The sequence below is a fragment of the Chrysemys picta genome, chromosome 23 (genome assembly GCF_011386835.1).
Source record: "Chrysemys picta bellii isolate R12L10 chromosome 23, ASM1138683v2, whole genome shotgun sequence".
Classification (NCBI taxonomy): Eukaryota; Metazoa; Chordata; order Testudines; family Emydidae; genus Chrysemys; species Chrysemys picta.
In genome coordinates this window covers 172,118-200,006 of record NC_088813.1, presented here as the reverse complement: position 1 = coordinate 200,006, position 27,889 = coordinate 172,118, and the positions used below count along the sequence as shown (strand labels likewise).

Sequence of the window (27,889 nt, the reverse complement as noted above, 5' to 3'; positions counted from 1 at the left end):
GAGACTAACAAATTTATTAGAGCATAAGCTTTCGTGGACTACAGCCCACTTCTTCGGATGAGAAGTAGGCTGTAGTCCACGAAAGCTTATGCTCTAATAAATTTGTTAGTCTCTAAGGTGCCACAAGTACTCCTGTTCTTTTTGCAGATACAGACTAACACGGCTGCTACTCTGAAACATGTTACAATAGGTTAGGATTGGTTAGGTACATTTTAGTAGAATGATTGGTTAAGGTATAGCTAAGAATATTACTATATAAATTAGGGGCAAACAGGAAGTAAGTTGGGATTCGAAAATAAGGAAAAAGGAACTTGGATTTAAGCTTGCTGGAAGTTTACCCCAATAAACATTACATTGTTTGCACCTTCGGACTTCAGGTATTGTTGCTCTCTGTTCATGCAAGAAGGACCAGGGAAGTATGAGAGTGAAGGAATAAGCTCTCTAACAGTGATCATCTTGCATTCACTCATGCATGTCAGATATACAAAATGGCTGCCTGGCCCAGAACAGGGCCAGAAATGTCCCGTGTTTAGGGTCGGTGCCAGCAACTCACAGCCACCCATGGGATACAGTCAGTCTGGGACTCATTCGGCTTCTGGTTGACCATCACCCTCAGCCAGTGTAGGGGGAGGCTCTGAGTGGGGCTGTGGGGAGCGAGAGGTGTGCATGGCAGGGGGGCAATGCTGGTTTCTGTCCAAACTTCCCTGTGATACAGCAGAACCTGAAAGCAAGTGGGAGACCCTCTGATAGCACTGGGAGCTAAGAAACAGGAAGCTGTGTTGGGGCTCGGCCCCTGTGAAAACCCCCTACATTGACCCACCCAAGTGGGGTGAGCGTCCCAGATAGGGGAGTCTCCCATTAGCCTGGCTCCCAGACCAGGAGAGACCAGCCCAGGGCAGTGTGCAAAGCCCAATTATACTAACGCCCACACTGCAGCATGGAGCAAACTTCGCAGAGCCCAGGGCATGGTACCCCCCCGAGGAGACTAACCAAAAATAATTCCCAGAAATAATGTAAACAGATGAGTTCCTTGTAAAAGCAAAGAAAATACTGGGGTTAGTTCATTGTTATCCGCCTGTGCTTAGAGCAGGGGGCTGGAGCCAGGACTCCTGGGTTCTATCCCTATATTTGCTGCTTCCCTGGCAAATCACTTTCCTGTCTTTGTGCCTCTCTCCCCAGCCACAGACTGGGGGTAACGATGATTAAGAAATGCCAGGAATTATTGTGGTATCACTCACCGCAAAGGGAGAGTGGTAGGAAGGGCTTAATTCATAAAGTGCTGAAGTCCCTCCTGTGACAGACAAGTTACCAGCAGTGCCGGGAAGGTCTCAGGCCTGGGTGCTGCGGGAGGTCAGACTAGATGAGCGAACGGTGCCAGGGGTGCACAGGGAGCAATGTGTGTAGGGCAGGGCTGAGAGCCACTGACCCGAACTGTAACCCAGTGTGTGATGGGCACCACTTCAGCCCCTCAGAGCGGTGCCGGCCGGCCTCAGAGCCCCTCTCACAGAGAAACCTACAGAGCAGGGCCCAGCCACGCGCAGAGCATCACTGGGCTGGGCCTTAACTGCTGCTCTGCCCATTGCAGCCCCGGGGACAAGTTCCCCGAGGCGCCAAATCCACCCCCCGCGTCCGCTTCGCTTCGCTTCCCCCTCGCCAACCTGCCCGGCCGGGTTCTGCCCAGCGACCGGTGATGAAGGCGGGTCTGTGCGTCGCTATTGGTGGGATGTTCCCCTCTCAGCCAATCGCTGCAGCGCAGAGGCTCCCACGGTGAGTAGCGGGGACTCGGGAGCTGGCAGCGCGCAGCGAAGTTCCCGGGGCCGGGCCGGGCCGGGCCGGGCTGTGAGCGGCCGAGAGCGGGTCCATGGGCCGAGTCCTGCCGCGCTGAGGGGGGCGGCGATGGCCCTGGCGCTGCGCCTGCTGCTGCTGGGGGCTGTAGCCCTGCAGGGGGGCCAGTCCGGTGAGTATCGGGGTACTGAGCATGCTCACTCAAACTGAGCATGCCCAGTAACCTTTGCTGTAGCCACTGCCCTCTCTCTGCCCTTACTTCTGCTTACAATTTGCTGCCTCCTCTTTGGAGGATTAAGGGGGGCAAATCGCCGCGGGGGCTGTCAGGGTCTGAGCAGGGGGCAGAAATTTACTGGCCGGGTGGCTCAAGCTACTGTAGCTAGTGGCAGAAGAGGGGCTGAAGGGGAAAACTCGGGGGTGGGTGAGAGCCGGGGTTAAGCGGGGGGGGCGGGGGGGGAGAGGGAGACACTGCCAGACCCCGTGCAGGGACAAAACCCCCATTTAGGGAGGGGGGAGGGGGGAACAGTGACCCCGTGGGATGAGGCACACGCTGTGCTCGCTAATCTAGGGGTGTAGGGGGTGCAGAGGCTGTTTTCGTTCTGCTCACAGGAGGCTGCACATAAGCCCTGGAGCAGAGGGCGGGTTCCTGGGACTGGGGTCTTAAAGGCACAGGCCTCCGATTTCTAGCCTGTCGAAGCTTAATCACCGCAGCCCCTCTCTATCCTATACAAGTGTTGCAGGGGCAGGGCCAGGGCTGCCCAGGGGGGGGGCAAGTGGGGCAATTTTCCACAGGGGCCCCCCATGAGTGTGTCGGAGGCTGCCCTCGCCTCCGTCTTCCCCCAAGCCCCTGTGTCTCAGCACACCGCGTCCGGGAGCGGCCCTGGCACTCTGCAGCGCCGTGGCTCCAATGCTGTCAGAGGCCGCTCCTGGACGCTGAATCCTCTGGGCAGCCCTGTGCAGGACTACGTTACTGCTCCAGCCTGGAGACTGAATGCGGTGAAATATTGTACAGACCCTCCCTCCCTCAAACTCTGCATCTCACATTTTGAATATGTAAAAGTGTCTTCTATCAGTTTCTCTGTCTATATGAAATCACTCACTGCAGCTCATTTCTCTTATATAACATGCTGAGTTGCTAACTCCCTCCCAGAGCCCAATATTTGCACCCCCTCCTGTACCCCAATCCCCTGCCCTAGGTCAGAGCCTGCACCCCTCACTCAAACTCCCCATAGCCTACAACCCTCCTGCACCCCAACTCTGTCCCAGAGCCTGCACCCCAAAAAGGGCTGGATTAACCTTTTGTGGGCCTGGTGCTAAACATATTTGTGAGCCCCCATGGGGGAAATGGGGGCAGGGGGGCAGAGTCCTCAGAGCGACGGGCTGGCCGGGGGCAATGGGAGATGAGATGGGTCATGGCACGGCAGGGACAGCCCCGTTCCACCCAGAGCAGTACAAGGGCACTGTTTACAAACCGGGAGCTGCCAGACACACAGTGGCCAGCCCGGCCCTGCGCTCCCATCATGCTTCTTCCCCTTCGGGGCAGTCCCATGCTGCACCATGCTTACCCCCTGCCCAGCACCCCTCTGACTCCCTACGCCCAGTGCCACACCACCCAGAGACCCCCCACAAACCCCCATGCCCAGTGCCCTCCCACAGACCACTCCCCCACCCACTCAGAACCCCCCACAGATCCTCTCACTGCCCAGTGCCTTCTAGCTGGAGCCCCCCCACAGCCATCCCACAACTGCACAGTGCCCTGCACCTCTCCACCCAGAGACCCCCACAGAGACCTACTCTCCCACACCCTAACCCCCAGCCACAAGAGCTGGCCCTGATGGGAGGTGACTGTCTGCCAGGCTGAGCCGACAGTGCAGACAGAACTGGTCCTGGGGCAGGATAACTCCGGCCCCTTGCGGGTGCAATCAGCCAGGCTGGAGCAGGAGCAGAGCCTACCCGGGCCAGGCTCCCTCAGGACCCACATGCCTGGCAGGACCCAGCTGAGCCTCCCCTCCCCCCCCCGCTGTCCCCTGTGACTGGCTGAGACTGGCCCAGCCTCTGCACCAGTCCCAGGTGGCTCTTTCCCTGGGGAGGCAGGTGGGGCCCCACAGGTCCCAGGCAGTTGAGACAGCTCAGAGCTGGAGCAGTGCTTGAGAGTGGGGCAGATCCCTGGGACGTGACTCCCGAGATCCCACCCACACTCGTTGGCCCCGTGACCAGCAGCCCTGCCGATCCCACATGGTGGCCCACAGCTGCTGGGTGATGAGCCCTCTACAACAGCGGCATAGCCAGGTTCTAACATCAGGGATTTATTGTATTATGTATAGTAAGTGTTTAATATAAAAATCAGGTAATAGGGTTTACAATGCTTTAACAAGAGATTATGCTATTATCATTATTCAGTCAACTTGCACACTACTCTTGAATTAGTGATAATTCAGAGAGAGAGAAAGAATAGAGCTAAATTTAGAGAATAATTATTAACCAGATTCTTGGTTATTCACCAGCCACTTTGCTCCAGTCCATAGCCCAAAGCACCATAAACCCAGTAGAATCTGGCCAAGAGAATATTCACCTCAAATTGGCATCTGCTACACTCCCCGCCCACCCCCCTCCCATTCCCAGTCACCACTATTCAGGATAAAGCAATCGTCCAATAGATCAATTTGTCACATTAGCCAGAAGGAAGCAAGTCGTGAGTGTTTTTGACCACAAACCCCATCCCTCCTGATTCGCAACCCCATGGACCAGTGATAGGTGCATGAGCAGCCAAGTCATTGGAAATAAGCAAGGAGGAAGCCAGTGAAAAAAGTGAAAGTGGCCATTCTGGTATCACTTTGGGCTCAGGGGCATGCTAGCCAGGAGGAAGCAGATCGATCAAAGGGGCCACTCTGGTATCACCTTGGGTTCAGGGGCATGCTCTGTACCCCCAAACTTTACCTCCTGTCAAGGCTCCTTCCCCACTCTGAACTTTAGGGTACTGATGTGGGGGCCTGCATGAAAACATATTGACCTTCATTTAGTGGTACTTGCCAGTACCCCTTGGTTAAGTCTAACGTAGAGATGAATTGGGTATGTCCATGGATAGTTGTCAGGACAAGTTATAGCATTTAGCTTACGGTAGTCCACGCAAAAGTGTATTTCCCCATCTGGTTTGGGAACTAGAACCACTGGAGATGCCCATGCACTGTTAGAGGGGCAGATTATACCTATCTGTAGCATGTCCTGGATCTCCCTTTTCATAGCAGTTTGGGCATGAGGTGACTCCCGGTAGGGTGGGGTTCTAATTGGGTGAGCATTACCTGTGTCAATGGAGTGGTATGCCCGTTCGGTCCGTCCTGGGGTGGCTGAGAATATTGGCGCAAAGCTAGTGCACAGCTCCTTGATCTGCTGCTGCTGCAGATGTTCAAGGGTCGCGGAGAGGTTCACCTCTTCCATGCCACCGTTACTTTTTCCTTTGTAGTAGACACCTTTAGGCCACCGCGTTATCTGTTTTCTGGGCTGTAAACTGGAAACCCTTTAATTCTCTAGAATAAAAGGGCTTAAGAGAATGAACATGGTATATCTTAGGCTTTATGTTGGAGGTGGGGGATGCTATGAGATAGTTAACAGCTCCTAGGCACTCCTGGACCGTGAATGGTCCTTCCCACAACGCTTCCATTTTATGGGCCTGGAGCGCCTTTAAGACCATGACTTGGTCTCCTACTTTGAAGGACCGTTCTCGGGAATGTTTATCATACCAGGCCTTTTGCTCTTCCTGAGCATCCTTTAGGTTTTCTTTAGCAAGGGCTAAAGAGTGTCGGAGGGTGCTTTGTAGGTTGCTTACAAAGTCTAGAATGTTAGTTCCTGGAGAAGGCGTAAACCCCTCCCATTGCTGCTTCACCAACTGTAATGGCCCCTTAACCTCGCGGCCATACACAAGTTCAAATGGTGAAAACCCTAAACTGGGATGTGGTACAGCCCTGTAGGCAAAAAACAACTGCTGCAACACTAGGTCCCAGTCATTGGCGTGTTCATTTACGAATTTACGTATCATGGCCCCTGTAATCGGTCCTAGCCGGGGCTCAACCCTTCCGGGCAGGAGGGGAGCCACACCGACTCACTACTGGGGGAACAAGCAGTCAGTTAGTCCCGAAGCTCCGGCCCTCTGATGCAGGGTGGAGCAAAGCCGACAGTTAGCTCAGGACTCAGGCCCTCGGTTGCAGGGGACTGAGCGGGTACATAGTTCAGAGCCCAGGCCCTGGATCAGGGCAGGGCAAACGCAGTTAAGCTCAGGCCCTTGTTGCAGGGGCTGAGCGAGCAAATAGTTCAGAGCCCAGGCCTTGGATCAGGGCAGGGCAAACGCAGTTAAGCTCAGGCCCTTGTTGCAGGGGCTGAGCGAGCAAATAGTTCAGAAGCCCAGGCCCTGGATTAGGGCGGGGCAAAGACAGTTGAGCTCAGGCCCTTGTTTGCAGGGGGCTGAGCGAGCAAGCAGTTCATGTATGGCACGCCTAGGCTTTCTGAAGCCAAGCGTTGGGTGAGGGGGAAGCCTGCCACCCGTGAGCGGGGGTGGCAGGGGGGAACGCAGGCCCACCCACTCCACTGCGTTCCAGCCCGGGGCCCTAGCAGCGGTTACTGCCGCTGTTGGTCAGTGGGGTATCCAGACCGCAACACACTGACATAGGCTCACACTCGGTTGCAGCCGGACCGGGGTCGGCTACCCCCGGGCTACTTCCACGATCCCCCTCAAAGCCTACCTCGTTCATCGCGCCAGGCTCGGGCCAGTCCATCTGCATGGGCTCCTCTCTGCCAGGGCTCGGTGGCAGGTCCGGTAGCTCTGCCGGGAAGTCAGGCCAACGGTCCTCAGGCGGCTCCTCTGGGTAGCAGCAGGGGCGGAGGGGTTTGGGTACAGTCTCACCCTCAGGGTTGCTGGGGTGGGGTTCCCAGGGATTCTCCCAGTGACGGGAGCGGACGGGCTACGGCGGCTCCTCCTCGTAGCGTGCCCGGGGTAGCTCAGGCCAGCTAGGGTCCAGGCCTCGGTCTTCGGCGGTCTCCTGGCCGGGAGCTCCCAGCCGCACGTCTGCTCCCTGTGGTGGCTGGCCGCCGACTGAGCTCTGGCGGCCGGCCTTTATACTTCCTGTCCCGCCCCTTGATTTCCGGGGGGCGGGGACAGGCGGCGGTGGCTCCACCCACTCTGGTGCCTGCACGTGGGCTCCCTCTTCTGGGCAGGAGGGGAGCCACACCGACTCACTACAGCCCCCAAAGTTCCCTTAAACCTCTCCACCAGGCCATTGGTTTCATGGTGGTAAGGGGTGGCAACCAAGTGATTCACCCCATGAGCTTCCCACAGGTTTTTCATGGTCCCTGCCAGGAAATTAGTTCCCAAATCTGTAAGGATGTCAGAGGGCCAACCTACCCTGGCAAAAATGTCTGCTAATGCCTGACACACACTTTTAGCCCTGGTGTTGCTTAGAGCTACTGCTTCCGGCCATCGGGTAGCAAAATCCATGAAAGTCAATATGTACTGCTTTCCTCTGGGTGTCTTCTTTGGGAAAGGACCCAGAATATCCACAGCTACTCGCTGAAATGGGACCTCAATTATGGGTAGTGACTGGAGAGGGGCTTTGACCTGGTCTTGGGGCTTTCCCACTCATTGGCACACCTCACAAGACCGGACATAATTAGCAATGTCCTTGCCCATTCCCTCCCAGTGGAAGGACTTCCCCAACTGGTCTTTGGTTCTGTTCACCCCAGAATGGCCACTGGGATGATCATGGGCTAAGCTCAAGAGCTTTACCCGATACTTAGTGGGAACTACCAACTGTCTTTGAGGATGCCAGTCTTCCTGGTGCCCACCAGAAAGAATCTCCTTGTATAAAAGTCCTTGTTCTACAACAAACCGGGATCAATTAGAAGAGCTGAGAGGCGGTGGGGTGCTCCGTGCTGCCGCCCAAGCTTTGTGAAGGCTGTCATCTGCTTCCTGCTCGGCCTGGAACTGTTCCCTTGATGCTGGAGACATCAGTTCCTCCTTGGACTGTGGACTTGGGCTTGGTCCCTCTGGAAGCGATGCAGGTGCTGGGGCTGTTTCCGTTGACTGTGAACCGCTGTCCGCTGGTGCACTATGTTGTATTTCAGGCTCTGGCTGAGCCTCTTGGGTAGGGTTATCTGCTGCTTCTGCCAGTTCAGGCTCGCTGGTGCCCTCTGGTGCTGGAGTTGTAGACGGGGTTTCCAAACACTGTACTCAGTGTTGGCAATGGTTCTGGCACTGGTTGTGTTGCCAGTTCCGTTTCTGGGACTGGCTTTGGCTGGGTCTCTGGGATTGGATCCACTACGGCTGTTGCAGTTGTTGGCAGGGGACACAGATGGGTAACACAGACGGGGCCCTGGTGGACGGCTCAGGAACATGGATGGGTGTGAAAGCTTGCTTAGCCTGGCTGCGGGTGTCCATTCCCACCCTCTTGGCTAGCTTTACATGGTTGGCCAAGTCTTCCCCCAGCAGCATGGGGATAGGATAATTGTCATAGACTGAAAAAGTCCACATTCCTGACCAGCCCTTTTACAGGACATGCAACTTGGCTGTAGGCAAGGTTACAGAGTGTGACATGAAGGGTTGAATTGTCACCGGAACCTCCGGGTTGATGAGTTTGGGGTCCACTAGGGATTGGTGGATAGTTGACACTTGAGCCCCAGTGTCCCTCCACGCAATAACCTTCTTTCCACCCACTCTCAAGGTTTCCCTTCGCTCTGAGGGTATTTGAGAGGCATCTGGGCCTGGGAATCTTTGGTGTGATTGTGGTGTAATGAACTGTAATCGGTTGGGGTTCTTGGGGCAGTGGGCCTTTATATGTCCCAGTTCATTACATTTAAAACATCGCCCTGCTAAGGTATCACTGGGGCGATCTTGGTTGGTGGAGACTGGTGTGGTGGGGTGAGAAGGCATCTTGGGTTTCCCTTAGGGTGTAGGTGGGGCCTTGGGTTGTCCCCGGTGGTAAGGTTTTGTTTCGGGTTGCCCCTTCTGATATTTGCTCCAACTGCTACTAGTTTTTTTCTTTTCTGCCACCTCCACCCATTTGGCTCCAAACTCTCCCGCCTCGGTTACAGTTTTGGGCTTCCCATCTAGGATGTACCTTTCTATTTCCTCAGGAACACCCTCTAAGAACTGCTCCATTTTCACTAGGAAAAACAGATCTTCCAGAGATTTAACATTTGCTCCTGATACCCAGGCATCATAGAATCATAGAATATCAGGGTTGGAAGGGACCTCAGGAGGTCATCTAGTCCAACCCCCTGCTCAAAGCAGGACCAATTCCCAACTAAATCATCCCAGCCAGGGCTTTGTCAAGCCGGGCCTTAAAAACCTCCAAGGAAGGAGACTCCACCACCTCCCTAGGTAATGCATTCCAATGCTTCACCACCCTCCTAGTGAAATAGTGTTTCCTAATATCCAACCTAGACCTCCCCCACTGCAACTTGAGACCACTGCTCCTTGTTCTGTCATCTGCCACCATTGAGAACAGCCGAGTTCCATCCTCTTTGGAACCCCCTTTCAGGTAGTTGAAGGCTGCTATCAAATCCCCCCTCATTCTTCTCTTCTGGAGACTAAACAATCCCAGTTCCCTCAGCCTCTCCTCATAAGTCATGCGCTCCAGACCCCTAATCATTTTTCTTGCCCTCCACTGGACTCTTTCCAATTTTTCCACATCCTTCTTGTAGTGTGGGGCCCAAAACTGGACACAGTACTCCAGATGAGGCCTCACCAATGTCGAATAAAGGGGAGCGATCACGTCCCTCGATCTGCTGGCAATGCCCCTACTTATACAGCCCAAAATGCCGTTCGCCTTCTTGGCAACAAGAGCACACGGTTGACTCATATCCAGCTTCTCGTCCACTGTGACCCCTAGGTCCTTTTCTGCAGAACTGCTACCTAGCCATTCGGTCCCTAGTCTGTAGCTGTGCATGGGATTCTTCCGTCCTAAGTGCAGGACTCTGCACTTGTCCTTGTTGAACCTCATCAGGTTTCTTTTGGCCCAATCCTCTAATTTGTCTAGGTCCCTCTGTATCCGATCCCTACCCTCTAGTGTATCTACCACGCCTCCTAGTTTAGTGTCATCAGCAAACTTGTTGAGAGTGCAGTCCACACCATCCTCCAGATCATTAATAAAGATATTAAACAAAACTGGCCCCAGGACCGACCCTTGGGGCACTTCGCTTGAAACCGGAGCCATTGATCACTACCCGTTGAGCCCGACGATCTAGCCAGCTTTCTATCCACCTTACAGTCCATTCATCCAGCCCATACTTCTTTAACTTGGCAGCAAGAATACTGTGGGAGACCGTATCAAAAGCTTTGCTAAAGTCAAGGAATAACACATCCACTGCTTTCCCCTCATCCACAGAGCCAGTTATCTCATCATAGAAGGCAATTAGGTTAGTCAGGCATGACTTCCCCTTGGTGAATCCATGCTGACTGTTCCTCATCACTTTCCTCTCCTCTAAGTGTTTCATAATTGATTCCTTGAGGACCTGCTCCATGATTTTTCCAGGGACTGAGGTGAGGCTGACTGGCCTGTAGTTCCCCGGATCCTCCTCCTTCCCTTTTTTAAAGATGGGAACTACATTAGCCTTTTTCCAGTCATCCGGGACCTCCCCCGATCGCCATGAGTTTTCAAAAATAATGGCTAATGGCTCTGCAATCTCATCCGCCAACTCCTTTAGCACCCTCGGATGCAGCGCATCTGGCCCCATGGACTTGTGCACGTCCAGTTTTTCTAAATAGTCCCGAACCACTTCTTTCTCCACAGAGGGCTGGTCACCTTCTCCCCATATTGTGCTGCCCAGTGCAGCAGTCTGGGAGCTGACCTTGTTTGTGAAGACAGAGGCAAAAAAATAATTGAGTACATTAGCTTTTTCCACATCCTCGGTCACTAGGTTGCCTCCCTCATTCAGTAAGGGGCCCACACTTTCCTTGACTTTCTTCTTGTTGCTAACATACCTGAAGAAACCCTTCTTGTTACTCTTAACATCTCTTGCTAGCTGCAACTCCAAGTGTGATTTGGCCTTCCTGATTTCACTCCTGCGTGCCTGAGCAATATTTTTATACTCCTCCCTGGTCATTTGTCCAATCTTCCACTTCTTGTAAGCTTTTTTTTTGCGTTTAAGATCAGCAAGGATTTCACTGTTTAGCCAAGTTGGTCGCCTGCCATATTTACTATTCTTTTTTTCAATGTGGTAGGCATGTCGGGTAAATGACACGTCTGGTTTCCACTTTAGGGCTCTGAACCGCCGACGGGCATGCTCGGGTGTTAACCCTATTCTGATTCTGGCCTTGTTTTAAAAAAGTTCATAACTGTTCATGTGTTCCTTAGGCATTTCAGCCGCCACCTCTGCTAAGGGTCCACTGAGCTGCGGCCTCAGCTCTACCATGTACTGGTCTGTAGTGATGCTGTAACTCAGGCAGGCCCTTTCAAAATTTTCTAAGAAGGCCTCAGTATCATCGCCTGCCTTGTAGGTGGGGAATTTTCTGGAATGGGAAGCGGTACCTGGAGAGGGGTTGCTAGGGTTGGCTGGATTATTCTGCCTAGCCCTTGCTAATTCCAGGTCATGCTTCCTCTCTCTTTCTCTCTCCTCCATCTCTTTTTCTCTCTGCTCCATAGCTCTCTCATCAGCTTCTTTCTCGAGTTTTTTTAATTGGAGCAGTCTCTGATGTTTCCTTTCATTTTCTTCTGCTTCTAGTCTGGCCAGCTCTAGTTTAGTAGCGGTGTCACTGGTACTCATTTTCCTGCTTTGTTGGGCTGGGTCACACCCCCTCTGCAGTTCACTGAAACTGGGATGCACTCAGCTCAGGGCTGCGTAGTTAACAGAGACTTTCTAACTAGCTATCCCTGAGAGGTAGAAAGAAAGAAAAAACAATTCAGCTTGTAAATTCCTTTTGCCAGCTGTTTGCTCACTGCTTGAACCCTTCTCTTAACAAAGATCCTTGTTAAAAAACTTAACACCTCTGCCTTCAGGCAAGGAGAGATCAGATATGCATCTACCTTCAGCTCTGCTTTCCAAGCAGCTAGAAAGGAGAAAAAAAATCTTACTGGCTTTTGGTTTAAAATGATCCCACCACTCTGCCACCATGTCAAGGCTCCTTCCCCACTCTGAACTTTAGGGTACAGATGTGGGGGCCTGCATGAAAACTTCTAAGCTTAACTACCAGCTTAGATCTGGTCCACTGCCACCACTCCCAATGTGCTAATTCCCTTCCCTGGGTAACCTTGAGAGACTCTTCACCAATTCCCTGGTGAATACAGATCAAAACCCCTTGGATCTTAAAACAAAGAGAAATTAGCCATCCCCCCCTTCTCTCTCCCACCAACTCCTGGTGGATTAAGATCCAACCCCCTTGGATCTAAAAAACAGGGGAAATCAATCAGGTTCTTAATAAGAAGGCTTTTAATTAAAGAAAAAAGTAAAAATCATCTCTGTAAAATCACTATGGAAAATAACTTTACAGGGTAATCAAACTTAAAGAGCCCAGAGGACCCCCCTCTAGCCTTAGGTTCAAAGTTACAGCAAACAGAGGTAAACACCCTAGTAAAAGGTACATTTACAAGTTGAGAAAACAAAGATAAAACTAACACGCCTTGCCTGGCTATTTACTTACAAGTTTGAAATATGAGAGACTTGTTCAGAAAGATTTGGAGAGCCTGGATTGATGTCTGGACCCTCTTAGTTCCAAGAGTGAACTCTCCCCAAAAACAAAGAGCACAAACAAAAGCCTTCCCCCCACCAAGATTTGAAAGTATCTTGTCCCCTTATTGGTCCTTTGGGTCAGGTGTCAGCCAGGTTACCTGAGCTTCTTAACCCTTTACAGGTAAAAGGATTTTGGAGTCTCTGGCCAGGAGGGATTTTATAGGTATTGTACACAGGAGGACTGTTGCCCTTCCCTTTATAGTTATGACACCTCCCTTTTCACGGATTCACACACAAAAAAGTGAAACAGTGCGCCTCAACCGTCCAATAGATCAATTTGTCACAATAGCCAGGAGGAAGCAGATCATGAGTGTTTTCGACCACAAACCCCATCCCTCCTGATTCGCAATCCCATGGACCAGGCGGTAGCAAGTAGCCCAGATGGTCACGTTGCTGGCAGAAACCGCACCCAGTTGCAAAACGGGAGGGTTTCTATACGTGTCATCACACCTGGCCCAAGCTCAGAAGGGGGCTTATAATACTCGCTTCCTCCCCTCTCGCAGTGCCCCAGAGCCCCCGCACCAGGATCCAGCCTGGGAGCTGAGAACCCAAGGGGCCCTGGTAGCTGTAGTTCCTTGGCCAGCTCCCTGCCTAGAGAGCCAGCCCTGGAGCAGGGAAGGAGCTACATTTCCTAGCATTCCCTTGGCCGCTATCAACAGGAAAGGGAGGGGGAGGGAGTGGGGAAGCTGAGAGCTTGGCTGCTAGAAGAGGATGGCACTGTGAATGGGGAATAAGTGTGCCCCAGGAGTAGAAGGCTTTGGCCCAGATAGCACCCTCAGAAGACTTCCCCAGACTGGATTAGGTGTGACCTCACCTGGCAGCCCGCAAAGAAGGAACTGGGTAGAATGAATGGACAGTGCCCCTCTCTATCTGAAGCCTAGCAAGGGAGGTATGTGGACGCCACTAGAAGTTAAAATGAAAAGTAAGGGAGGGGAAGCTCTACTAGAGGACCTGGGCAGCTTTATGTACAGTACCAGGCATGCAGGAAGATTTCCCCTTCTGAGCCATGGAAGCAGAAATTGACTTTTCCCTTCCAGCTTTATCCAATATTCAGGAAGGGACTCTAGCACCTGCCTTCCAGATTTGAACACACTCAAAATTCAGGAGTGTCAAGCTCAATTTGGACAGCTGTTATTTCATTTCTCCCAAATCAAATATACTGATCCACTGTAATTTGCTGTAGAAAAAGTACGATAAAATTGAGCAACAAATGCTGGGGTCTTCTCAGTGCTAACTAGGACTGGAATTGCTCCTTTCAACAGCCATTACCATTTTTTTTTTTAGTTTTGTTTGTTTAAAAGGAAGACAGTAATATTGCATTTGCAAATCCCCAGTAGAAACGAAGAGTGGAACAAAATAATAATAAAGGCACCTCAACTTTTCTTCATTTGTAGGACAGTCTTATAATATGGATCCAGATATCCTCCAACCACACAAGCTGACAATTGTTCCACTTCACAGCAGTCCTGTCTGTGTTCTGTGCACATCCAAAATTCTTACTGAATTCAGAAGTGCCTTGCTTTTGTGACCATACTACCTGATATTTTCAGCCCTTGTAAGCGAAGCCGGTTGACATTTAGTAATTGTGTGGGAAGCCTCTCAGAAAACATTAGGTGCTGTAGGAGGTGTTGCTTATTCACTAGGTAATGTGAGACCTTCCTGTTACAGTAGTAAACCAGTGCCGCATAGAATGCACTTTGCTCCTAGAGTCTAGAATGGGGTCCTTTGCGTCTATATGCAGCCCATTAAAGACAATGAAAAGACTCCCACTCACTTCAAGAGGCTTTGGACAGAACTGGTTATACACAGGGTAACTCCACTGTCTTCACAGGGTCTTGGTCTCACAGCGGAGAGGGGGGCATGTAAGCTTATTGCAGAGCTGCTGCTCAGGGATGAGTACCTCCTGCCATCCCAGCCTCCAAAATCATTCAGGCTGCACTTTCTGCACGACTATGTGCTAGCTGAGGAGTGTGTGGGAATTGGTGGCCTCTGCTGCAGGTGATGGGCATCTCAGGTACTTAAAGCCATGGCCTAGAGGAGGGAAGTGCCTAACTGCAGAGTCTGCAGATGCCTAGGGCCAGCGCTGAGGATTTGGAGTCCATAGTGCTGCCGTTGCAAGATTCAAGCATGCTCAGCCTTGGAATTGCCACCCCTCCCTCGGCTAGTAGCAGCAGCTATCTAAGACTGGCATTTGGCCCCAAGGCTATAACCAGAGAAGCTGCAGGTGGCTCTGTGACTACTGGGGGCCATTAAGCTAGGAACAGATAAAGAAACTGGAGTTAACCTCAAGGAACAGAGGACACCAGTAGAAAGGAATGTCAAGGGGTGCAGGGAAAGAGGAAGCAGGTCAGGCTTGCAGCGGGAGAATAGCTCCAGCTGGTTGGGGAGCATGTCCAAAGTAGAAAGGAAACAAGCCTGGGGAGAGGTGGTGGTGATCAGAGAGTAGACTAGCATGTTGATGGGAGCAAAGGGAGAAAGCCCTTGGGAATCTGAAGACACCAGCCTAAGTCCTCACGTTGGGGAAATGGTGTTTGCAAGTGGCTTGCTCACATGGAGGGATGGGGGCTGAGGGAGGGATTTGTGGGAATTGATCAGGTATCTGCTGGCTGGAACTCTGAGCGGAGACTAGGACCACATCCAGTGACGGGTGACATAGCGGGTACTGGAGACATGGCTAGAGAAGGTCTGAATGAGGAAGGAGATAAATCTGTGGGGAATTTCCCCTGATCACTATGGAAGTTCTGCTCACTGTGGACACTGGGAAACCCACGTGGGTACAGCTCAATGAGAAGAACTGGGGGCTGAGGGAGCTGTGTATGGCAATGCGTATCGTCCTGTAGAGGTGTGTGATCAAAATGAAAAATGTCTCTGAGATTCAGTACTGGGTATACTATGGCACCAGTGGCACTGCCACACCAGGCCCACACTCAGAGTCCACAATGTCTACATGGGGGCCCACAAATATGTTTGGCGCCGTGGCCCACAAAAGGTTAATCCGGCCCTGGAAGGGGGAAGCTGAGTGTTGAGGGGGCAGTTTTGGGCTCTGCGTTCAGAGGTGTCGGGATAACCACACCGCGGTCCCCTCCCCCCAGCAATGAGTGGTCACTGACATCGAACAGTGACGTTGCTATAGAGACTGGGGTGGGGGGTGTCCTGGCCCCCTTGTGCCAGGTGCTGCCAGGGGCGCTCCTGGGACAATGAGTGTATTGGGGGGCTGAGAGCCACTGAACCAAACTGTAACCCCTTCATCTAATGCCAACCACGCCCAGCCAGGTGGTGCACCATCGTTAGGACCAGCACCTATGGGTGCTGCAAACGCTGACAAGCTAGGTGCCTGGACACCTGAGTCCCAGAGCAATGCATGGACCGAGGGATGACAGGTGTCCTCCACCTAACTCCTCTGGGGGCCCGATGCGGTGGGTGTGCTCAGGCTGCTTGCGGGATCGGACCCGCACATGAGCTCACACAACAGTGTGGGAGGAGCTGAGTAGTTTGGGCATCACCTGTGGTGTGGGAGACTCCTGGTTCCAGGCCCCCTTTGCGTGCGGGGGAGACAGGATTTGAGCAGGGCTCTGCCACCTCCCAGGGTGCCCTAGTCCCTGAGCTGTGAGGCACTCTGTTGTGGGGCCCCCTCCATCGCTCCTGTGGGAGCTGTTCCTCTGGGGAGAACTAGAACTGGGCCAGAGAGCAGGAGCGTGAGAACGGCTCTGTAGCCGGGTGGTTGGAGCCTTCAACCAGGAGATGGGAGACCCCAGGTCCAGTCCCTCTGCTCCACTGACTCTTTAATTAGTTAGCCAGGGATGAGCAGCGTCAGTAGCCCTGCTCGCCGGATCAGGCCATCTGATTGTGACTGAAGGGGAGTGAAATGAACAGTTGCTAGTGCTTGAAGGAGGGACGCAGGGCGTTCGGCAGCCAGAGGAGCTGAGGGGAAGAAAAGGGGAGAGCTCTGTCTCCATTAGATCCGTCTGTTCTTCAGCTCATACATAAGCCAGGGCAGGGCTGTGCCTCTTGTGTGTGTCCAGCGCCCAGCACGGCGGGACTCTGGTTTGTAACTGGCCATTAGGAACTAGGGAACGAGGCCCCGATCCTGCAAACGCTGCGTGTCACATTACTGAGGTGAGGGAAGGCTACAGGGAGGCTGTGCGAGTGAGTGAGGGTCCACATTGCGAGTCTGCAGGATCTGAGACTAAATAACCCCTGAGACACTGAGGAACTAATGGGACCACATAAGTCACCAGTCTGCGTCAGCCTGACCCCCACCTCCCCGGTCCTGACCCCCCAGACGTGTGTGTAACTCTCCTGAGCCGTGTCTGACATCAGTGGGATGCTCACATGGGTGAAGGGATCAGGGATTCAGTCTCCACATCATCAGGCCCTTTGGGAGCTGTTGTCCTTACCCACCCCCTTTGGCCCTGATCCTGCCTGTGGATCTATAGGGATGGGGGATCAGCCTGTGAACTCTGTGGGGCAGGGCCTGTGCAGCGACTGGCACAACGGGGCCCGATCCCTACAGGGATCTGGGGTGCAGCCACAGCATGAATAAGTCAAGTCCAAAGCAGACTGTGAAGAGTCACAAAGGGGATTACAGTGGACAAGAAGCTGGGTATGAGTCAGCAGTGTGCCCTTGTTGCCAAGAAGGCCAATGGCATATTGGGCTGCATTAGTAGGAGCATTGCTAGCAGATCGAGGGAAGTGCTTATTCCCCTCTATTCGGCACTGGTGAGGCCACATCTGGAGTATTGTGTCCATCTTTGGGCCCCACACTACAGAAAGGATGTGGACAAATTGGAAAGACTCTGATGGAGGGCAACGAAAAGGATTAGGGGCATGGGGCACATGACTTAGGAGGAGAGGCTGAGGGAACTGGGCTTGTTTTGTCTGCAGAAGAGAGGAGAGAGGGGGGATTTGATAGCAGCCTTCAACTACCTGCACTGGGGTTCCAAAGATGATGGCGCTCAGCTGTTCTCAGTGGTGGCAGATAACAGAACAAGGAGCAATGGTCTCAAGTTGCGGTGGGGGAGGTTTACATTGGATATTAGGAAACACTATTTCACTAGGAGGGTGGTGAAGCACTGGAATGGGTTACCAGGGAGCTGGTGGAATCTCCATCCTTAGAGGTTTTTAAGGCCAGTCTAGACAAAGCCCTGCCTGGGATGATTTAGTTGGGGTTAGTCCTTTTTTAAGCAGGGCATTGGATTAGATGACCTCCTGAGGTCTCTTCCAACCCTAATCTTCTATGATTCTATGAGCTTACAAAACTGGGTGACTGGGCAACAAAATGGTAGGTGAAATTCAGTGTGGATAAATGCAGAGTAATGCATTTGGAAAACATAATCCCAGCTATACATGTAAAGTGATGGGGTCTAAATTAGCTGTTACCACTCAAGAAAGAGATCTTGGAGTCATTGTGGATAGTTCTCTGAAATCATCCACTCAATGTGCAGTTTCGGGGGGTGGGGGCGGGGTAGCCGTGTTAGTTTGTTTCAGCAAAAACAACGAGGAGTCCCGTGGCACCTTAAAGACTAACAAATTTATTTGGGCAAAAGCTTTCGTGGGCTGGAACCCACTTCGTCAGATGCATACATGAAAGCTTATGCTCAAATAAATGCGTTAGTTTTTAAGGTGCCACAGGACTCCTCGTTTTTATAATGTGCAGTGGCAATCAAACAAGCTAACAGAATGTTGGGAATCATTAGGAAAGGGATTGATAATAAGACAGAAAATATCATATTGCCTCTATATAAATCCATGGTACGCCCATATCTTGAATACTGCATGCAGATATAGTCATCCCATCTGAAAAAAGAGATATTGGAATTGGAAAAGGTACAGAAAAAGGCAACAAAAATAATTAGGGGTTTGGAATGGCTGCTACATGAGGAGAGAGTAATAAGATTGGAACTTTTCAGCTTGGAAAAGACACAACTAAGGGGGTTATGATGAAAGTCTATAAAATCAAGACTAAGGCTATGTTTTTTTCACAGAGGTTGCGGAAGTCATGGAATCTGTGACTTCCAGCAAACTCCATGACTTCAGCCCATGGCAGCTGGAAGCTGTGTGGTCCCCCTGCCACCTGTAGCAGCCGGGAGTGGTGGGGGGGCTCCGTGGGCTGTGGGGGGACCAACCGCTCCCAGTTGCCGTGGGCGGCAGGGGGACCTCGGAGCTCTGAGTGGCCCACAGTTGCCTCACCCCTGCAGGTGGTGTGTGGGTCTCGCAGCTGAGCTCCCCATTTTGCCATGGATATTTTTAGTAAAAGTCACAGATAGGTCACGGGCTTCTGTGAGCTTTTCTTTGTTGCTGTGACCTGTCCAGGACTTTTACTAAAACTATCCATGACAAAATCATAGTCTTCTTCATGACTGGTATGGAGAAAGTGAATACCGAAGTGTTATTTATCCCTTCACGTAACACAAGAACTAGGGGTCACCCAAGGAAATTAATAGGCAGCAGGTCTAAAACAAACAAAAGGAAGTTTTCTGCACACAATACACAGTCAACCCATGGAACTCCTTGCCAGAGGATGTTGTGAAGGTCAAGACTATAACATGATTCAAAAAAGAACTAGCTAAGTTAATGGAGGATAGGTCCATCAGTGGCTGTTAGCCGGGATGGGCAGGGATGGTGTCCTTAGCCTCTGTTTGCCAGAAGCTGGGAATGGGCGACGGGATGGATCACTTGATGATTCCTGTTCTGTTCATTCCCTGTGGGTCACCTGGCATTGGCCACCGTCGGAAAACAGGAGACTGGGCTAAATGGGCCTTTGGTCTGACCCAGTCTGGCCGTTCTTATGTTCTGAATAAATTATAGTAAATTGTGTGCACAGCTGGTGTCCTGACTCCCACCTGTAGCTTGGACACATCCCTCTGCCCACCTTGACTTCCCCAGCTTCAGCTCCTGCATCTCCTGTTCCCAGTCCTCCTGCCCCACCCTCTCCCCTAACACCTCCTTCCTTTTCCCCACACCACACTCCAGCCCTGCCCCTCCTCCTGGGCCGCCTTTCCTTCTTCACACTCCCCTGTACCCCCAATACACTCTCCCCATATGCTCCCCTACTCCTCACACATGCTCCAGCCCCCCTGTACCTCCCCACCCCTTCCCCTCCTCACTCCCCCTCCAGCCCTGCCTCCCTTTCTCCTTCTACCCCACCATCTCTTTCTCCCCAGTCAGGCCATTCTGTGAGGCCTTCCCTGGGTCTCCTTCCCACAAGAGCACTCCTGAGGGCTGGCGCCCCCTCTCACATATTGTCAGAGGTTCCCTGGTAGGGTCTGGTTGGGTCTGACTCCCCCCTCCCCCAATCTCCCCCCCTCAGGCCTGCACTCCAGGCGCGTATTGGACATGGTGATGTCGGAGCCTGGCCAGGGGCGGCCCTGGTACAGCCGTGCTGTGTACGTGGACGATCAGGTCACCTATGTCTACACAAGCGGGATGCAGAGGGCGGAGCCTCGCACAGTGTGGATGGCGCAAAACGAGGGTCCGGAGTTCTGGGATGAGATGACCTGGTGGGGACAGCGCTACCAGCAATGGTACAACGTGAGTCTGAACACCCTGGGTCAGCTTTACAAGAGGAGCAAGGGTGAGTGAAGGACACGACCCAACCTAGGGACGCGTGGACATGGGATGGGGGGGGCGCAGTTGATGTAAACAAGGTGAAGAGACACAGGGATGCGTGTTGGGGATGCAGGGAGGGGACAGCCCTCAGGGGCATTTTTTCACTGGAGTCAGTGTGAATGTGGGGGACAAAGGGACATGGGGCGGGGGGGGGGCTGTAGGATGGAGGGTCCATGTGAAAGACATTTTTTGACACCCTCCAAAGTGGGACTCTCATACTGTCCCCTCCCCAAACACCCCATATTTCTGCTACCAGTCCCACTTGCAGCTGCCTCTGCTGCCTTTTGGGGGACTCCCTGCCCCTCATGTGTGGTTATTTTCCAGGTGCAAAAGCCAGAAGTTTCCATCAGACCTGGCTAGTCTGACCTCCTGGTCACTGAGGCCAGAGGATTGCACCCAGTGATTCCTGCACAGAAGGGTTTGTTCCTCCCGGCTACGACAGTGACGCTATCAGACCCTAGAACTAGAACAGGGCTCTGAGACATCTTGTCTCAATTCCCAGACACTGAGTGATGGGGAATCCCAATATCGACAGCCCCAAGTGTTCAGACATCACGAGTCAGGCCCCAAAAATCCTGAGTTTGGCTTAAACGTCGTGAGTATTTTGGGGATAATATTGGAGCTTATTTGTATTTGCCCTCTGGTTTGAGCCTTTAGGGGACAAATTTCCAGGGTTTTCCCTGCTCCTAGAAGGACTAGAAGTTACTGCAGTAATAAAAGAGAGCTGAGACTCTCCTCTAATCCCATGAGCCCAGGACCTGGGGATTTAATAAAACCACCCACTATCATGAGATGCACAGTAAAGTCACAAGAGCAGGCAGTGCTCCATTCACCCCAGCCCTGCGGAGAAGCTGCTCACCGGTGAGCCTCCTTCATTGTTCGTTTTGTCTTATTTCCAGAGTGAATTGATCAAAGGTCAGATTCCTCTTCACTCCTCAGGACGAGGGTCTGACATCGACTTGGGCTGGAGAGTTAGTTAGATAATCAGCCCCCTGCAACGTGCAGAGACTCCCGGGCTTCGTTACTCCTGGTAGCACAAATTCCAGCACGTGTCTCCCGTTCAGAGCCCCCGGGATCAGGAAGGTTCCCCTGCACACTATCCATAGATGTGTAAAGAGCCTATCTTCCTGCTCGGTCCCCAGTGTGCGGGGCTGTAGCCACCTGGCCATGCCCCCCGGATTGTGCTGTCTCACTTAGCTCGGTGATGATCCATAAGCATTTAGTGTCTGGCACTGCTGAACTGTCCCTGGCAGGTGAGGGTCTCTCTGATGTAATTGCTCTGCCCTTCCTGACAGGGGACTGGTGAGTGAAAATCCCTGATTCCCCGTGTCAGTGGTACTGGCCTGTCACATTGGTCCTCACCCAGAAGTGTCCCCATCCCCTCCTGGTCCCCCCACCCACCATCCCTCCTGGCTCCCAGCACTGAGACAGCAGCAATGAAAAATAATTCCCATCCTGTCCTGGACACCTGGGTTCCTGGCGGCCCTGCCCCAGAACTAAGCGACAGGGCGGAGGGTTGCCAAGTGTCTCCCCCCAACCCACCCCCTCTGTAGCTAGTTTAACCCTCTCCTGACTGAGTCTGTGCAACCTGACCTGCCCACACGGACACCGGCCTCCCCAGTGCTGAGAGAGGGGCTCCGCTTGCCTGCCCCTAAGCCTGTGCTGGGGGGCTACTGTGCTGTCCTCACTGTCCCCTCCTTCCCCCCCCCCCCATTTACCCCATCCTCGCAGTCCTGAGGCTGCCTGCTCTACAGAGACTGTCCTGAGTCCTGCATCTTGACCACCAACAGTGTTCCCCTCTCTAGCTGTGTCTGTCCCCAACATGCACATGGGGGAATTCGGGGTCTGGTCCCTCTGAGACCCCATCGGTGCCCCTACCCTGCTCATCCCTGTGGAGTGCAGCACAGAGGAGAAGAGGGGTGGGTGGGGAGGCCTGACCCACTTCACTCCTCTTGGGCACCTGGCTTGGGATCTCTGCGTGTTCTGTGACCAGCCGCCCCGCACCTCTCCAGATTCTCAGTGGTTCATAGAATCATAGAATATCAGGGTTGGAAGGGACCTCGGGAGGTCATCTAGTCCAACCCCCTGCTCAAAGCAGGACCAATTCCCAACTAAATCATCCCAGCCAGGGCTTTGTCAAGCCGGGCCTTAAAAACCTCCAAGGAAGGAGACTCCACCACCTCCCTAGGTAACGCATTCCAGTGCGTCACCACCCTCCTAGTGAAATAGTGTTTCCTAAAATCCAACCTAGACCTCCCCCACTGCAACTTGAGACCATTACTCCTTGTTCTGTCATCTGCCACCATTGAGAACAGCCGAGTTCCATCCTCTTTGGAAGCCCCCTTCAGGTAGTTGTAGGCTGCTATCAAATCCCCCCTCATTCGTCTCTTCTGGAGACTAAACAATCCCAGTTCCCTCAGCCTCTCCTCATAAGTCATGCGCTCCAGACCCCTAATCATTTTTGTTGCTCTCCACTGGACTCTTTCCAATTTTTCCACATCCTTCTTGTAGTGTGGGCCCCAAAACTGGACACAGTACTCCAGATGAGGCCTCACCAATGTCGAATAAAGGGGAACGATCACGTTCCTCGATCTGCTGGCAATGCCCCTACTTATACAGCCCAAAATGCCGTTAGCCTTCTTGGCAACAAGAGCACACTGTTGACTCATATCCAGCTTCTCATCCACTGTGACACCTAGGTCCTTTTCTGCAGAACTGCTACCTAGCCATTTGGTCCCTAGTCTGTAGCAGTGCATGGGATTCTTCCGTCCTAAGTGCAGGACTCTGCACTTGTCCTTGTTGAACCTCATCAGGTTTCTTTTGGCCCAATCCTCTAATTTGTCTAGGTCCCTCTGTATCCGATCCCTACCCTCTAGTGTATCTACCACGCCTCCTAGTTTAGTGTCATCAGCAAACTTGCTGAGAGTGCAGTCCACGTCATCTTCCAGATCATTAATAAAGATATTAAACAAAACCGTCCCCAGGACCGACCCTTGGGGCACTCCGCTTGAAACTGGCTGCCAACTAGACATGGAGCCATTGATCACTACCCGTTGAGCCCGACAATCGAGCCAGCTTTCTATCCACCTTACAGTCCATTCATCCAGCCCATACTTCTTTAAATTGGCAGCAAGAATACTGTGGGAGACCGTATCAAAAGCTTTGCTAAAGTCAAGGAATAACACATCCACTGCTTTCCCCTCATCCACAGAGCCAGTTATCTCATCATAGAAGGCAATTAGGTTAGTCAGGCACGACTTCCCCTTGGTGAATCCATGCTGACTGTTCCTGATTACTTTCCTCTCCTCTAAGTGTTTCATAATTGATTCCTTGAGGACCTGCTCCATGATTTTTCCAGGCACTGAGGTGAGGCTGACTGGCCTGTAGTTCCCCGGATCCTCCTTCTTCCCTTTTTTAAAGATGGGCACTACATTAGCCTTTTTCCAGTCATCCGGACCTCCCCCGATCGCCATGAGTTTTCAAAAATAATGGCTAATGGCTCTGCAATCTCATCCGCCAACTCCTTTAGCACCCTCGGATGCAGCGCATCTGGCCCCATGGACTTGTGCACGTCCAGTTTTTCTAAATAGTCCCGAACCACTTCTTTCTCCACAGAGGGCTGGTCACCTTCTCCCCATATTGTGCTGCCCAGTGCAGCAGTCTGGGAGCTGACCTTGTTTGTGAAGACAGAGGCAAAAAAAGCATTGAGTACATTAGCTTTTTCCACATCCTCGGTCACTAGGTTGCCTCCCTCATTCAGTAAGGGGCCCACACTTTCCTTGACTTTCTTCTTGTTGCTAACATACCTGAAGAAACCCTTCTTGTTACTCTTAACATCTCTTGCTAGCTGCGACTCCAAGTGTGATTTGGCCTTCCTGATTTCACTCCTGCATGCCTGAGCAATATTTTTATACTCCTCCCTGGTCATTTGTCCAATCTTCCACTTCTTGTAAGCTTCTTTTTTGCGTTTAAGATCATCAAGGATTTCACTGTTTAGCCAAGCTGGTCGCCTGCCATATTTACTATTCTTTCTACACATCGGGATGGTTTGTTCCTGCAACTGCAATAAGGATTCTTTAAAATACAGCCAGCTCTCCTGGACCCCTTTGCCCTTCATGTTATTCTCCCAGGGGATCCTGCCCATCTGTTCCCTGAGGGAGCCAAAGTCTGCTTTTCTGAAGTCCAGGGTCCGTATTCTGCTGCTCTCCTTTCTTCCTTGTGTCAGGATCCTGAACTCGACCATCTCATGGTCACTGTCTCCCAGGTGCCCATCCACTTTTGCTTCCCCTACTAATTCTTCCCTGTTTGTGAGCAGCAGGTCAAGGAAAGCTCTGCCCCTAGTTGGTTCCTCCAGCACTTGCACCAGGAAATTGTCCCCTACACTTTCCAAAAACTTCCTGGATTGTCTGTGCACCGCTGTATTGCTCTCCCAGCAGATATCAGGGTGATTAAAATCTCCCATGAGAACCAGGGCCTGCGATCTAGCAACTTCTGCTAGTTACCAGAAGAAAGCCTCGTCCACCTCATCCCCCTGGTCTGGTGGTCTATAGCAGACTCCGACCACGACATCACCCTTGTTGCTCACACTTCTCAACTTTATCTAGAGACACTCAGGTTTTTCTGCAGTTTCATACCGGAGCTCTGAGCAGTCATACTCCTCTCTTACATACAATGCAACTCCCCCACCTTTTCTGCCCTGCCTGTCCTTCCTGAACAGTTTATATCCATCCATGATAGTACTCCAGTCATGTGAGTTATCCCACCAAGTCTCTGTTATTCCAATCGCATCATAGTTCCCTGACTGTGCCAGGACTTCCAGTTCTCCCTGCTTGTTTCCCAGGCTTCTTGTATTTGTGTATAGGCACTGAAGATAACTCATTGATCATCCCTCTTTCTCAGTATGAGACAGGAGTCCTCCCCTCTTGTGCTCTCCTGCTTGTGCTTCTTCCCAGGATCCCATTTCCCCACTTACCTCAGGGCTTTGGTCTCCTTCCCCCGGTGAACCTAGTTTAAAGCCCTCCTCACTAGGTTAGCCAGCCTGCTGGTGAAGATGCTCTTCCCTCTGTTCGTTAGGTGGAACCCGTCCCTGTCCAGCACTCCTCCTTCTTGGAACACCATCCCATGGTCAAAGAATCCAAAGCCTTCTCTCCGACACCAACTGTGTAGCCATTCGTTGACTTCCACGATTCGACGTGAAGATAACTCATTGATCGTCCCTCTTTCTCAGTATGAGACAGGAGTCCTCCTCTCTCATTACTACATCCCTTTTTCCCTCAGTTATTTTCTCACTTTTTGACTTTAGTTGATTGGTATAAATAGTTAGTTGGACTCTCGTAGCAGAGTTTCTTCTGCTCCTGAAACTGGGCATGCCTCGGTCTCCAGGCTTCAAACCCGGTGCCTCCTGTGGCAAGCCCATGCCTTTGAACGACCTGCACTCTAGCTGTCTAAAGTGCTTGGATGAGACTCGTATTGCGGATCTCTGTCAGCTCTGCCACCAGTTCAGTCCACATATGAAAAAGGACAGGGAGGCCAGGCTCAAGTCCCTCCTGATGGAAGCAGCGCTCAAACCTTCTTCAGTGCCGAGCCAGTCAAACTTGGCACCGTGTACCTCAGTGCTGGTACGAAGAGGTGCTGCAGAGAGAGTCCATACGGGACTCTTGGCACCGTTCCCTGTCACCAGTGCCGCTGTCTGAGAGGTTCTGCATCTCTAAGAATGGACAAGCATGGGGATTGCAGGAGAGTGTGACCTGTGTCTGGCCACTCCTCTGCCCCTGCTCCGCAGGCAATACCGTCGACTCCACCCTGTTCACAGGCTCTGTTGAGACCAGTACCAGACCAGCCGCTGGCACCAGAGGGGCAGTGAGGCTCCAGCAGGGTTGCGGTGCCATCCATCCCGGAGGCATTTGTTGTGGCCAGGGACTTGACGGCATGTTCGCTACCACCATTGCTGGCAGTACAACAGTTGGTGTCAGCAGTGCGGGCAAGCAGAAGGGAGCATGTTGCTCCAAGCTCCTGTCTGGTACCAGGCCCCTTGCTCTCTGCTTATGTCGAAGCAGGCTTCTCCATCTTGGCACCAATCCCTGGATCCACAGCACCATCTCTTGGAGCTCACAGGTTCCACACACCCCTCATCCCCACAAGATGACTCATCATCCAAGCTGGAATTTGAATCTTGCACCCAGCCGAGGGACTTGTACCAGTACCCCACCAATCAGCCCTATGCAATGGTGGATCCCATTGCGGGGGTTCCTCCGAGCGCCTGGCCCAGTGGGCAATGGGGGCTCAAGGTTGGGGCAGGAGGTTTTGGTGTGGGGCACTTACCTGTGCATTTTCCATTTGGTGCGAGGGGTGCAGGTGGGAATGTGGGGGGGGGGTGCAGGAGCTCCCATTTGGTGTTCAGGGTGGGGAGTGCAAGCGTCAGGATGTGGGCGGTGCATGGGGTGTGGGAGACTGGGTATGTGGGGGGGTGCAAGAGTCAGGGCAGAGGGCTGGGGGCATGTGAGGGGGGTGCAGGTGTCAGGGCATGGGGTGGGGGGGTTGGGTATGTGTGGGGGTGCCAGAGTCAGGGCTGGGGTCGTGGGGGGGGTGAAGGAGTTAAGCAGAGGGCTGGGTTTGTATGAGGGGTGTACAGGGCTCAGGGCATGGGCCTGAGGGGTCTGCGGGGCTCAGGGCAGAGGGCTGGGTGTGTGTGTGGGGGGGTCAGGCCTCAGGGCAGAGGGCTGGGTGTGTGTGGAGGGGATCAGGGTAGAAGGCTGGGGTGTGTGTGGAGGGGTTAGGGCAGGGGGCTGGAGGGGATATGCCCATATTCCACCCACCCTCCTTCCCCAAGGCCCTGCCCTGCCCCTGCTTCTTCTCTGCCTCCTCCAGGAGTAGCAAGCACGCTGACTCTGCTCCTTCCTGACCCCCTCCCTCCCTCACAAGGGCCATCAGCTGATCGGCAGGGATGGAGAGGCAGAGGAGGGGCAGGAACCCTGCACCTTACGGGAAGAGGCAGGGGAGCTGGCAGGACCAAGATTCTGCCCCTTGCCCCCACGTGGGGGGCGGAGGGTGGAGAAGAGCGGGCCGGGCCAGGCTGGGCAGGATTTTTAATGGGACTCCGGCAGGCAGCAGCGTGCCAAAAAAAATTGGCTCGCGTGCCGTCTTTGGCACGCATGCCATAGGTTGCCGACCCCTGGTATACAGTGTTCTTTAATGACAAGGTACAGCGTCGCCCCCACCCTGTGTTCCTCCCAAAGGTAGTCTCGCAGTTTCATAGTAATCAGGTTATTTTCCTGCCCATTTACTTCCTGAAGCCACACAAGAATAAGGAGGAATGACATCTCCATACTCTGGATGTTAGGTACGCCCTAGTGTTCTATATAGAAAGGACTATATAGAAAGTCGATCCATAAATCCACACAGCTCTTTGTGACAGTAGCTGATAGGATGAAAGGCTCAGATAATTTCATCCTGGATCACATTGTGCATTCAGATGTGTGGTGTTCGTGGCCCAGCCCCGATCCAGGACATTTGCAGAGCAGTGACCTGGGCATCGGTACATACTTTTTCTTCCAACTACGCCATCACCCAGCAAGTTAGAGATACACAGGGTTTGGTTGAACAGTGTTGTAATCCATGTGTCCATGAACTCCGAGCCCATCTCTTACGGTACTGTTTGGGAGTCACCAAACATGGGAGGGATATGTGCAAGCATTTGAAGAAGAAAAAATGGTTACTAACCTTTCTGTAACTGTTGTTCTTTGAGATGTGTTGCACACGTCCATTCCATGAGCCACCGTCCTAC

At 52.6% G+C, this 27,889-nt stretch overlaps 1 protein-coding gene across 2 annotated transcripts in view; it reads left to right on the top strand.

Moving 5' to 3' along the window:
• The first annotated feature begins 1,740 nt into the window (after positions 1–1,740).
• The window catches only part of LOC101951025 (class I histocompatibility antigen, F10 alpha chain-like), a 105,726-nt gene continuing 79,577 nt past the window's right edge, over positions 1,741–27,889 (top strand). Inside the window, exons 1-2 of one of the 2 annotated variants that reach the window (XM_065576765.1) lie at positions 1,741–1,957; positions 19,808–20,071. In XM_065576765.1, the coding sequence (XP_065432837.1) occupies positions 1,897–1,957; positions 19,808–20,071 (325 nt within the window). In that variant the 5' untranslated portion in view covers positions 1,741–1,896. The remainder of the gene's footprint in view (positions 1,958–19,807; positions 20,072–27,889) is intronic. The other variant, XM_065576766.1, reaches the window with a different exon arrangement.